The 14153-nt window shown below is 37.0% G+C and overlaps 1 protein-coding gene across 1 annotated transcript in view; it reads right to left on the bottom strand.

Moving 5' to 3' along the window:
* Positions 1 to 3450: 3450 nt before the first annotated feature.
* LOC133559677 (myosin-9-like) overlaps positions 3451 to 14153 on the bottom strand; it is a 59528-nt gene continuing 48825 nt past the window's right edge. The window contains exons 37-43 of the mRNA XM_061911670.1: positions 12860 to 12988; positions 12699 to 12787; positions 12482 to 12605; positions 9167 to 9375; positions 8956 to 9064; positions 6341 to 6513; positions 3451 to 4118 (exon numbers count right to left, since the gene is read on the bottom strand). Coding sequence (XP_061767654.1) covers positions 3983 to 4118; positions 6341 to 6513; positions 8956 to 9064; positions 9167 to 9375; positions 12482 to 12605; positions 12699 to 12787; positions 12860 to 12988 — 969 coding nt within the window. The 3' untranslated portion in view covers positions 3451 to 3982. The remainder of the gene's footprint in view (positions 4119 to 6340; positions 6514 to 8955; positions 9065 to 9166; positions 9376 to 12481; positions 12606 to 12698; positions 12788 to 12859; positions 12989 to 14153) is intronic.

Genomic DNA, 14153 nt, shown 5'->3' with positions numbered 1-14153 from the left:
CCTGGTAGACTACATGTCCTGTAGTTTGCTGGACATTTTTAATTCTAAGAGAGACAAAACTCAAATAGAATTTGAAAATCCAAGAAAATATTTGAAAGACTTGGTCTTCACTTTTTTAGATAAATTAATTTATTGTTTTACTTTGCTCCTCATAACTTTCAGAAAGACAATTTTAGAGAAAAAATACAACCTTGAAAATGATTTTAGGATTTTAAACACATATACCTTTTTACCTTTTAAATGCCTTCCTCTTCTTTCCTGACAATTTAAATCAATATTAAAGTAAATGTATTTTTTCTATTGTAAAGAATAATCAAAACATTTTAATTCAATTCTTAATTTTAGCTTGTTTTTTCGATGAAGAATATTTGTGAAATATTTCTTCAAATTTATGACTAAAATAAAATAAAAATATTCTGGCAAATCTATAAAATCTTTAGAATCACATTTAAATCTTATTTCAAAGTCTTTTGAATTAAAAAAAAAAAAATCTGGAAAATTTAGAAGAAATAATGTTTTGTGTTTGTTAGAAATATAGCTTGGTCCAATTTGTTATATATCCTAACAAAATGTAGATTGGATTTTAACCTATTTAAAACATGTCATCAAAATTCTAAAATTAATCTTAATCAGGAAAAATTACTAATGATGTTCCATAAAAAATGTTTTTAATTGTTTCTAAAAGATTCAAATTAGCTATCTTTTCTCTTCTTTTTTTGGTTGAATTTTGAATTTTAAAGAGTCAAAATTGAAAAACTATGTTTCAAAATTTAATTTTAATTTTTTTCCTGTTTTCTCTTCTTTTAAACCATTCAATTAAGTGTTTTTTTCATCATTTATTCTCTACAAAAAACCTTCCATAAAAGGGAAAAAAAATGTATGACGGAATGACAGACAGAAATACCCATTTTTTAATATATACCTGTAAATATATTTATTTACTAAAGGTAAATTCAGCTATTTCTGGCAATTTATTTAAGTGTGTATCAAACTGGTTGCCCTTCTCATTAATCAGTACCCAAGAAGTAGCTCTTGGTTTCAAAAAAGTTGGAAGAGAGTCTTCTTTATATATATTTTTTTTGTATTCTATTTTTATTACTTTGAATTTATAACCCCCTGTAGCTGTTTTGTACTGTTTTTATGTTTATACTGTTATTGGACTTGTTTTCATTATTTTTTCTCAACTGTTTGTAAATGTTGAAATTTATAAACATTACAAAAAAAAAAAATGAATTTAGTCTTCTGAACGGCTTCTTTAAGTGACCGGTGAGAACCGATTTAAAGTTGCAAGTCGTTCATTTGGAAAGCCGTTTTTAATTTTTGCACACAACAATAATCAATGAAACACAGCAGCATTTGGATTTAAAAAAAATTTTTTTTTACCTCTAAATGTTTTTATTCATGTTCATCCACTTTTCTTCATTGTTCTGCATACTTGCCAACCTTGAGACCTCCGATTTCGGGAGGTGGGGGGTGGGTGGGCGTGGTCGGGGCGGAGGCGTGGTTGGGGTGGGTGGCGTGGTTAAGAGGTGAGGAGTATAATTCACCAACTCGAGTATTTCATATATACCCTGTAGTATATATATATATATATATATATATATATATATATATATATATATATATGAAATACTTGACTTTCAGTGAATTCTAGCTATATATATTTATTTTATGTATAAATAAAAGAATAGTTGAATTTCAGACGGTACCTATCAAATACACAGTAATAAAAACACAGTTCTACTAACTGTACTGTGCTTGCTGGTTACTTTAAAAAAACAACAACACTTACCTTTCACTATTTGAGTAACCTTTGTTCTGCCATTTGCGTACTGGCGAGTGATCTCCAAATCCAGGAACATATCCTTCACGGATTTGTTGTAGACATCCGCAAATGAGAACAGGATGTTGCTTCCAGCTATCAGCATAGCCATCGAGGTAGCCCATAATACTGGGTTGTGAACATTGCTGTGCTGCGGACGCTTTGTGCTTCGCTGACTGAGTATATCCGTTAAGCCACCATGTTCAATGGAGAAGACTGTTCTACAAAATTTACAGGCAACATACCCCATCCCGTTCGAACTCTCCTGGATAAACTGAAATTCTTGTTTCCAATCGTTGTGGAACTTGCAAGCGTATTTCTTCATTTTGCCCGTCGACGGTGTAATATATCGGGTTGGAGTCAATAACCAGGCGACGTGATGAAATTACGTCTCTTTACTGTGGGCTTCAGAACAGACTCCCTAATGCATGTTCCTTGACTGCACTTAAATGTAGAATATATTTACATTCTATTCTATGTACAGTAGATGGCAGTATTGTCCTGTTTAAGAGGGTCACAACATTGCTGAGTCAGGTTATCATGGAGCTGGAGGGGGCATGGCCTCCAGCTCCGCCTGAATTTCGGGAGAAAATTTGTCCTGGAAGGTTTTCGGGAGAGGCGCTGAATTTCGGGAGTCTCCCGGAAAATCCGGGAGGGTTGGCAAGTATGACTTCACCGCACGTCACTGAATAACAGAACATTGATAATATAGTTTAATTTTAAAAATCCCACAGAAATTTTGATGGGCCTGGTATCTGCGTCCTAAATCTCTGGCCCCGGGTTCGGTCGAAGCCGGTGTAGTTCTATAATGGGGCCACGAATCAAAATCCATGATTTTTACCTTTAAACATATAATAGTAAAAAAAGTGTAAAAAAGTTACCATGCTAATGTTAAAAGATGGCTGTCGTGCTTGTCCGAGGCTTATGACGGCACTTTAGACACTTGCTCAGGCACAGGTATCAAAATCAAGGCCTGGGGACCAAATCATTTTGCATGGCCTGTGAAAGCCTGGAAATAATGTGGTGGAGGGGTGTGTATCGTAGCGTCCCAGAAGAGTTAGTGCTGCAAGGGTTTCTGGGTATTTGTTCTGTTGAGTTTGTGTTACGGTGCAGATGTTCTCCAGAAATGGTTTTGTCATTCTTGTTTGGTGTGGGTTCACAGTATGGCGCATATTAGTAAAAGTGTTAAAGTTGTTTATACGGCCACCCTCAGTGTGACCTGTATGGCTGTTGACCAAGTATGAATTGCATTCACTTGTAAGTGTGAAAGGCCGTAGATATGTGATTGGGCCGACACAACCCCCAATATTGTTGTCTGGGTGAAAATCGGGAGAAATTCGGGAGAATGGTTGCCCCGGGAGATTTTCGGGAGGGGCGCTGAAATTTGGGAGTCTCCCGGGAAAATCGGGAGGTTTGGCAAGTATGACTGGAAGACACAACTGCTCTGTACTTCTCCCTACGTCAGTGTACCACTCCGTACAGCGGCGTATATAAAAGTCATAAATTTTACTTTTTGAAACTGATGCCAATAATTTCCAATATTACATTTAAAAGCAATAATCGGCCAATAATATCGGCAGTCCGATATTATCAGACATCACTACACACAAGTGATCACCAAACCCATGTTGTGGATATTCATATATTTATTGAATTAAGGCATTTGGTAAAAAAACACCAGCCATAAAATATTGGCAACAAAATATGCGTTTATGATAATGCAGGAGTTCCATTTCACCCCCAAAATGTGCAGTATTCAACAGTGATATAGGCAAATGTGCAGGGTGTGAGCCTTGCTGGTAAATGTTACAGTTTTAGCGACCCACCACCACCACCATAGTTATACAGACTTTAATAATGTCAAATGTGTACTCCAGTTTGCACCTGCACCATAACATACGCAAACTAAAAAAAAAAAAAAAAAAACAACAAAAAAAAAAAGGCTAACAGTGAGAAGTTATACCACAGCAACACCCTTTCAGTAGCATAGAAAAATATTCAGTCATTGAGATGAACATTTGGCCCAAATAGTATTGCATTATATGTAAAACATCAGCGAGGATATGAAAGGATACTTTCGGAATGTCATGGCTTTTGTTTGGTTATAGTTGTACAATTGTCATTCATCCGAATATGTCGCCCTGCTGCTCATTCCGTCGCTCACTCGGCAGCAGTAGCAGCAGCAGCAGGAGGAGGAGGAGAATCGGTCACCTCAGCAGTCACTTCCAGGTCTTCGTCGCTCTCCAGCCCCGTGCGATTCAGGGTGCGTCGGATGTTCAAGTGCACGTCGCCGCGCCTTTGAAACCAAACACAAAAATTCAGCACTCCTGGAAGTTTAAGACCTACAAGTTATTATACGCTGATGAAGTCATATTGTAAATCCAGTGACCTCAATGTCTGCACTGTTCAAATCTTCGAAGGATTTCAGTCTTGTTTCAGGAGACAAAGTTAACGACTCAACATCTAACATGACGATAAAGGGCAATTGGCCTTCAAAACTGTAAAGGTGTGAAGTTTAACTGGTCACCTATTGCAGTGGTTCTCAACCTTTTTTCAGTGATGTACCGCCTGTGAACATTTTTTTTAATTCAAGTATCCCCTAATCAGAGCAAAACATTTTTGGTTGAAAAAAAGAGAAAGAAGCAAAATAAAGCACTGTCATCAGTTTCTGATTTATTAAATTGTATAACAGTGCAAAACATTGCTCATTTGTAGTGGTCTTTCTTGAACTATTTGGGGAAAAAAGATATTGAAAATAACTAAAAACTTGTTGAAAAATAAACAAGTGATTCAATTATAAAGATTTCTACACATAGAAGTAATAATCAACTTAAAGTGCCCTCTTTGCGGATTGTAAGAGATCCATCTGGATTCATGAACTCAATTCTAAACATTTATTCACAAAAAAAGAACTTCAATATTTATGGAACATTTCCAAAAAAGATCTAGCTGTCAACACTGAATATTGCATTGTTGCATTTCTTTTCACAGTTTATGACCTTAAATTAATATTTTGTGTAAGTATTATTCAATAAATATATTTATAAAGGATTTTTGAATTGTTGCTATTTTTAAAAAATCTCACGTACCCCTTGGCATACCTTCAAGTAGCACCAGGGGTACGCGTACCCTCATTTGAGAACCACTGACCTAAAGGGTTTCGATATTTAGGAATCACTATCTGTGCTGTTAGGAGAAAAGTGGGAACGAGAGAGTAATGTTATGATTGGAGAACAAGAGTGGGGGAAATTTGTGAAAATGGTCACAAACTGACCAGCAGTTCAATATGGAAGGAATTTAGTTGGAAAGTGAATGTGAGATATTTTAAAATGCCGTTTATTTCAAAATTCGACAAGACTTACTGCCAAAAATTCCAACTTTTGGGAGGCAACATGGGTAAAACTCTTAAAATTCTCCACAAATATATTGAACTGGACCCCTTGATCTTTGTGTGTGGAGCACTCCCTGATGACTACCTGAATATAAACAAACTCTTATAAGGGTCCTATACTGGTTGCAAAAAATGATAACTGTATCCTGGTGTAGGAGCCTAAACACTGTTTAAGTTATCTTACATTTCATGTAAGGTGCTTTATGTTTATTCAGCAAAAATGGGACTATTTACTTTATTTGCATAATACAAAAATGTATATATTACATGCTTAGAATAATTATAAGACACTATTTGTAATTAATACCTTTGTCTGAATAATTTGATGACATTTTATATGGCTTTAATACAGTGAAGATTATGTAACTGTTTAATTGCATATATGGCGGAAGGATCTGTGTAGTAATATGGTTTTGGACACAAAGTATTAAGGGTAATTAATGGCAGTCAGGTATGGTGGAATCAAGCCACACAGTTTTTTGACCTTGCTTTTTCTAACTCTTTCTTACTGTAACAAACTCGCTTTATTTTGCCATTCGCTTGTTCCCACATCGTTATGGTTTGACCTTTTTGAATGATTAAGTTGACAAGTAAACGATACAAAACGAAGAGGAGCGTCTGGAGTTTGGTTTGTTGTTGCCGCAGCAAGCGGGAACAGAATTAAGTGGAGGAGCCACAAACCACTTCTTCTCCCACAGTAGAATGAAAGGAGAGAATTGTTAAGGTATATACAGCGGAGAAAATAACGGACAAATTAAATCTTATTGCTGATATGTTTTAAAAAAAATAAAATAATGGAACCTATTGATAACCTACTCACATTTGACGCTTTAAGTGGGCTTGGCCACCAAATGTACACATTTGTCTGTATAAATAAATATTGTTAAACTAAACACTACTCTGACACCAGCTTGCCAAGGTGATGTTACTTTAGAATTTAGATTTGTAAGTAAAAATAAAAAAATAAAAAATTACAAAAAAGACTTAAATTTGGAAGAAACAACAAAAACGCTTGTTCAAAAAAAAAAAAATCCCAAATGGAGCAGATAGAAAATACTTGTTTTGACATCAAATATTAAATCTCCAATTTCGTCAAAGATTTACAATCTACACCAGTATGCACTCACCTGAGTTTGCTCTTCAGACTGCTGACTTCCCGGTTCATGGCATCTGCTGACTCGGCGGCGTCGTCGAGCTCCCTCTGTAGCTTCCTACGGTAGGCGTTGGCTCGCGTCACCTCCTCCTCGGCCTCCTCCAGCTGGCGCTTTAGCTGACGCATGCGGTTGTTTGTCTTATCGGCCTGGCGAGAGGGTTTGCATATTTGAGTGAGAGTATCCGTGTCGATGTCTTGCATGTTGTGGGAAAAACTGGCAATAAAGAATGTTTTAAGTCTTCGAAACTATGCGTAAAAGAGGTTTTGATAGACAATGGGTGCTTTTTCATGAAATGAAGGTACAAAAACTCCTTTGTGGCTGTGATATTGATGCTGACCCGCCCTTATTTCATCTTTCAACTGTGATGAACTGAGCTTTTAAGTGCTTGGTCTGTTATTTTTAACCAATTGGTTTTTTTATATTATATTTTGTCATATTTTTTATATCATATTTTATTGCAATTATGTACTTACAGTGGGGCAAAAAAGTATTTAGTCAGCCAAAAAAGTATTTAGTCAGCCACGGATTGTGCACGTTCCACTTAAAATGATGACAGGATACATGGATGATACAGCAGAGGATTGGGAGAATGTCATGTGGTCAGATGAAACCAAAATATAACTTTTTGGTATAAATTCAACTCGTCGTGTTTGGAGGAAAAATACTGAGTTGCCTCCCAAGAACACCATACGTCCAAGCAAACTCACAATGCGTCTACTTGGCCACATTTGGACAAATGTATGAGTAGGGATAAAACATTCATTTAAAGTTGTTTACCATGTAAGCTCAAATCCAAACTGTTCTTGAGTTGCATATTTAGCATATGCTGCCAAAAATGTAAGTGATGAAGATCATAGCTGCACAATTAAGTCAAGTCACTTAGCAAGACCTGAACCGTACGTGTGTGACAGTCAAGTTAAAATGTTAAAGTACCAATGATCGTCACACCCCGTTGCCTGTGAATTATAGAGTGCCTACCTGCAAATGTATTTTTCAATCAGTTTGATACATTTTGTATTATTTGCACAGCTATGTTATTTATTTTACATATAAATCATATTTTTCTCCTATTCTGTGTTGTAAATACCCATCTTGACTAACTGGGTTATTAAAAGTGCCGCTGACTGTATACAGTACAGTTGTCACTCACTGACTCTTTAGATGTATACTTTCACCGGAAAATATATCAAATAGTTTAAGTAAAAATACAGAGGTATAATTTTTCGTCCATGTTGCCTAGCCTTAGAATAAAGTACACAAGGGCAGTTCTTGGGAAAACACACCTCATTAACATAAAAGCTACACCTCTTAAAGAACCAGTCTAATGGAAAAACAAGTTACCTCTATATTGAAGCTATTAATACATATCTTATTTATGACAACAAAAGACTTCCAAAGTTTGCGAACAGGTATGAACAAAAAAGTATCAACTTCAGGGATTACAGAACCATTTTGAGAGATAATGAGCAAGCCAGCCAAGTGGTCCGTGACGTAAATGGAGAAACCACTGATCCGTTCCCCATCAACAACAATGCTAAACAAGCAGACTTTGTGAGAGCCAACAATAACTACTTTGAGGAAATAATCAAGAACCTTATTTTGAGCCTGAACCCAAAGAGGATGAGCAATATGTGCTAAACAGATGCAGCACTATTATAACACTATAGCATCAACAGCATTGTTATGTGCTAATCATACAAACTAACTATAATAAACCATAATAAAACAAACACTGGATTGATTTACTCACTTGCTGGGATGCCGACTGACGGGGCGCTCACATAGGAGGGTTAAAAATCTTTTTAACCATCTCAGTCCATGGCCATATTTGTCCACTATCCGGTGAGGGGTGCATGAATTATAATCTAGAATTTACTTTTGCCAAGTTTTAGATTAAGCAAAAGCACCCGCCGGCTCAGTGTGTCAACAACAGCGTAAGTTAGCATTAACTCACTGCTGTAGAATAGTATACAATAGAAAGTACTTTATTTATCCCTGGGGGAAATTCAGGGATGCCATCAATGCACCACCAAAATAAGTCTGCGTTAGCCCTTATAGTAACAATATCACTCATTAATTTGTTAATTTTCAGATCATGACATGTAAATGGAGTTTTGTTGGTGGTTTCTAGATGCTTTATAGGCGCAATAGAGGACTCTCAATCTGTTAGCCTGACAGTTATTTAGTTGCAAATTATTACAATATTCGAATGCATAAAAAAAGCCGAGCATGTGTTCATATCTGACATAACTATTGTGAACTAAAGACAGCAAATCTCTTGCCAACTTTTGCATATTTCCAGTATGACTGATCTGCTGATATGGTCAGCCTTCCTCCAGTGATGTCCCAGCCCCGATTCTACAAAAAATTGCAGACAGACTGTGGCATTTTGTGATGTTTATACCGTATTTACTCATACTTTGCGGATTGGAAAAACAATTGGATATAGTTTAACGGACATAATTAAGCATATCAAGTCAACTTGTTTTTCCATTTTACTGGTACTTTAAAAATAAAAAAAGGTGTAAAATTACAGGGTTTACTTGCTTTTCTCAGGCAATGTGAAAGAGGATAGAGTTGAGTCTTACTTGGTCCTTGTATTGCTCTGTGTTGCGTCGTTCATCCTCAACTTGCAACATCATCTCTTTCAGCTTCTTCTCCGTCCTCCTGACAAGTCTGGATGCCTGTTGACGCTCCCTGAAATTCAAATCCAAATTTATGGAGAACACTATGGCTGAAAAAAATCCAACAATTTGGCTTAAAATGTTTGCAACTATTGCAACTTTGTGAATGACTCACTTTGACTCGATGTCAAGCTGTTCCTCTAGCTGTGCAATCTTCGCCTCCATAGTGGCGATGGAGGACTTGTACTTAGACCTGATGGTGCCCTCGAGCTCCTGCAGCTTCAGCTTGAGCTCCTTGTTCTGGCGGTCCAGCTGGGAACGAGTCCCCTCCAGTCTCTGGGAGGTGCTACGCTCTGCACTCAGTTCGGTGGTTATCTGATCCACCTAAAAATGTTGCAAACAGGCGAATTACAACATCACAAGTAATGTCGGTGTTTCCATACATTTACTTGTGGCGGGGCAACTCAAAAATATTGCGTTATTCATTTGCCCTTGATCATAAACACATGAAAGCACACCTGGTCTGCCAGAGAGTAAGACGACTTAGCAGGAGGAATTACTTATTCAGACCCATTAAAAAAAAAAAAATGGACTAGCAACATATCTAGTGAAAAAAACATTGCTCTTCTCAACGGGCAGCAGGTGCTGCTGTGGGGCCCTCCCCCGTCTTAAAGCACTCACAAGCAGCTCCGTCTTGTTAAGCGACAGGAGAAAAGTTAATTTGTTGTTCTAAAAATAATTTTTGTTTACCAAGCTTTTTTTGGGGGGGGTGTCTCGAACCGATATCATAAACACAAGTATATGAATATCGGCTTGCATCTTCGATACGAGCAGTCCTGCAGCTTATAGACTTGCGCAAAGCTGCACAGCCAATTAACATCTAAATGTCCTCCAATTTGCACGCAAGCTAGACATTTGTAACAAGTGTCTTTGATTGAACCATACTGCAGTCTAAAACACCAAGTACCAAATACAGTGCAACCTCAATTTACAAAACGTAGTTGGTCCTTGATCAAGCTTCATGAATAAAAAAGCTTTGATAGTGACTCACATTTCTCCATAAGAAACAATGTAAATATGAATAACACGTTCCAGCCTTGAAAAAAGTCCACATTTTAGTGAAGGTTTGTACACAGTGAAAACAAAGTGCTAAGCATTATTAAATGTAAAACAAACATAAGTGGGTGATGGAGCCACTTTCTATTCAACAACAAAACCAAAACAGAGATGTCAAGTTTAACTGTCCTTTGTGTGTGCTGCTTTGCCAACTCATGCACAAAGAAGAAGTCCCTTCGGTGCCCTCACAAACAATCAGAAATCACAAAAATCTTTATCATATTCCCACAATAATAAACATTATAAAAAAGTACAATCCACATACAATGTTATCAGCAAATGAGCAGCTGACGAGATAAGGAGTTTCCGTGTGTCTGCGCTCTTGGAAGAGGCGCCGCTAAACAAGAAGGAATCCTTTTTCCGCCGCTGTGATAAAAGTACGCTTTGGCATATTTTCCCAAAAAGGTCAGTTCTCATTACAAATAAAATCTTACTGTGGTACGAAACCGGCTTCTTCATCTCTTTAATACTAGCAAGCACAAAATGGCTGCCAGCAGGACACAAAATAAATGAAGCGTACGTGGCTTGATCTCAAATAGTTCGTAAAATGAAAAGTTTGCAAACATAGGGGTTCGAAAATCAAGGTTTCACTGTAGTAAGAGTAGCACATTAACAGATACGTCTACGAGGTAGAAGCGCACTAGAAAGTATCCAATAACGAAAAGTGTCCACTTCAATTTACTGCGTCATGACTCATAAGCTTAACTTACTGATTTATTGTGACCAAAAAACTAATTACCACTCAACTTCAATTTACAGACAACATAGGTCTGTCATAAAGTTGGTGTTTTTAATACCTGCCATTATTAGTTTAGTTTATCATTCTTCTTCGGTCAATGGTCAACAAAATAAACAGTTGTACATTCATAGATTGAAAATGATGCACACCGAAAGGGTTTAGGCTGAAGTTGAACACTTATTGCGCCTAACCCTATAAACAATATCAAGTACAAAATGAACTTCCGAAAATTATGAAATGTCCTTTGCACAACATAAATACACATTATACACAACATGAACTTAGTTCAAATTATATACACAGTAAAGGCATGTGAAATATCCTTGCACACGTATTAAACCTTTGCACCAATTATATACTATATATACAAACAATTATACTTCCATTATTATTTATATCCCACATTTAGTTTTTAATTAACATTAATCATAGTGTAAACTACAATGTTGATTCAAGAGTGATATATTTTTCAAGACATTGGTCTTAAAGTGTTTTTTAAATGTGTGAATGGAACTGTAACATTTTAAGGAATAATCCAAGCTGTTCCACAGTTGAACCCCCCTGACAGAAACATCTACTTTTTAAGCTCATTCTTATGTTTGCTTTCTGAAAGAAAGAAAGCTGAACCTCTGATATATAGTAATAATGATAAGTCATCATTGTCACCGACGTCCCACTGGGTGTGAGTTTTCCTTGCCCTTATGTGGGCCTACCGAGGATGTCGTAGTGGTTTGTGCAGCCCTTTGAGACACTAGTGATTTAGGGCTATATAAGTAAACATTGATTGATTGATATCATAGGGATTCTCTCTGGGTTTGAACCTCTCCTGTAGATACCCAGGCAGCAAGTGGTTATGAGCTTTTGTGAGTCACAATAGCAGTATTGAGTCAACAAGGTTGTGCATTCATGGAGCAATTTCACTTGATCAAACATTTTCTAATTATCCACACTACAATATAGTAAAATGTTTTACTATAATTAATGTGTATATCAAATCAGATTCATATTGGACCGGCCAATACCGGTATCGTATCAGAAGTGAACATTTTACTCACTACTGGCAAACATAGCGAGTTATGCAAATGCCACAAATTCTTAATTGCCTGACCAAACGTGACATTACAAGAACATCATTCCCCCATGAGAAGACAGGGACCATAAAATAGAGGAAAGGGAATCATGCATGCTTACTATACTAAGTATTATAGTAATACTTCAGCCACTTTGGTTCTCAAACTTTGTTTTACCACTTCAGAAACACTTGACTCTCCAATGTCACCATAATGACCAACATTAAAACACTAGCGTAGTAGGCCTAAGTATTTATTCCAAACAAGGCAGAGGTTTTATTTAACAAAAACATGAAATTTTTTGGGCCACTTTAACATTACAGTTTAACAGTAACTCTGAATCAAATTAAAAAAAAAATAAAATAAAAATAGTACCTAAACCATATGATTTCTTTGGCATACCACTTGATGGAGCGCAATTTACAGTTTAGAGAGACAATCTGCATACACTGGCTTTATTTACAAAATGGGGGAAATCTGTCTAATACGGTACTAACAACTGGTAATACTACTTGTCGATCTAATAACTTGACTTACAGTACTAGGCGCAGTATGAAAATTCTACCTGCAAGGCGGTCCTCTTGAGACGGTCGTTAACCATATCCGTGTTGAGGAGCTCCTCCTCCAGATCGTCCTCCAGCTTAGTGATGCTGGCCTCCAGCCTCCTCTTCTCCTCAGTGAGCGCAGAACTGAAGAACAATTGACATGCACGCAAGTCAATGACTGAGTAGTTGAAACAAATATTGCTTCATATTGATCCAACTAAAATATATGCTCCATACAGTTTAGTGTTGCAATTGTTGATCTCATCCTGGAACTCGTCTCTCTCCGTTTGGATTTGTCTCTTGAGGCGCTCTGCACTTGCAAGGTCCTGGAAGAAGGGATGCAACACGTTAATCATTGTGGCTAAAAAGATGTCATCGCGATCATGTGACTTTCATACCTCATTCAGGTGCAGGTTGTCCGCTTCCAAAGCCTTCAGCTTCTTCTCAGTCTCCTTGGCACCGTTTACGGCTTCGTCTCGGGCAATGCGCAGGTCCTCAAGCTCTCGGATTTGCTCTTTCATTTGGGCCTGTGTGTGTAAAAACAGGCAGAGAACTCACATTTGTCGCCACACGAATACTCAATCAGAGCTGTCCACATTTTGTGCTGAAAAAAAAAAAAATATGACTCACATTGAAAAGATTTTTATTATGATTCTAAATCGAGTCATAATTTTCAAAAATTGATTACAAGTTATTTCAATTACCATAAATTCCAGACTATAAGTCGCTACTTTTTTCTAGGCTTTGAACCTTGCAGCTTATAAAATGGTGGGGCCAATTAATACAGTCTTCCTGCTGACTGCAGCCATAATGTATATAGTTTTTCAAAAAAAACAAGCAAACACTGAATAGGTATGTCACTGTTTGTATCGTGGCGCCATCTTTTGGACGATTTCACTCACTGCAAGATCTGCAGTGACCTTTTGTTTAGACAGCTTGAAACTGGAAGTAGAACTGCCTTTCTAGGTTGTACTTGTATAGCGCTTTTCTACCTTCAAGGTACTCAAAGCGCTTTGACACTACTTCCACATTTACCCATTCACACACTGATGGAGGGAGCTGCCATGCAAGGCGCTAACCAGCACCCATCAGGAGCAAGGGTGAAGTGTCTTGCTCAGGACACAACGGACGTGACGAGGTTGGTACTAGGTGGGGATTGAACCAGGGACCCTGGGGTTGCGCACGGCCACAGCGCCACGCCGTCCCCTTTCAGTCTTCGAGCCCTCCATAACGTTCTACTTGTATGGATTCATCATCACTTCAAGTCACATTTGTGAGGTTTACAAATTTTACGAATTTTATTATTAATAAGTAGGGCTGTAAATAATTACAATATCTAGTAGGGATTTTGTCAACAGTTACCTCATTTTACTCACGATAATCGAAAATGGAAGTTTATTTAATCTTAAATAAGTTAAGATTCACTTCCATACTACTTAGTGTACGATTGAATAATTATGACAGTCAAATGACTAAAATATTAAATGGCTATCACATTTTGTCCATAGTTATCTCATAATTACACACAAACCTGTGTTTTTTTTAAACTTAAGATTTACATCCATACCAATTAGTGTAAATCTAATTAGGGCTGTAAAAATATTAATAAATGTGATAAACTATTGACAAAATGTGATTAATCCCAATTACGACAATTGGGAGTAAAATTTACATTGGTGTAACAGCTACTCC

Source organism: Nerophis ophidion, linkage group LG01 (genome assembly GCF_033978795.1).
Source record: "Nerophis ophidion isolate RoL-2023_Sa linkage group LG01, RoL_Noph_v1.0, whole genome shotgun sequence".
Taxonomy (NCBI): Eukaryota; Metazoa; Chordata; class Actinopteri; order Syngnathiformes; family Syngnathidae; genus Nerophis; species Nerophis ophidion.
This window is presented reverse-complemented; position numbering and strand designations above follow the sequence as displayed.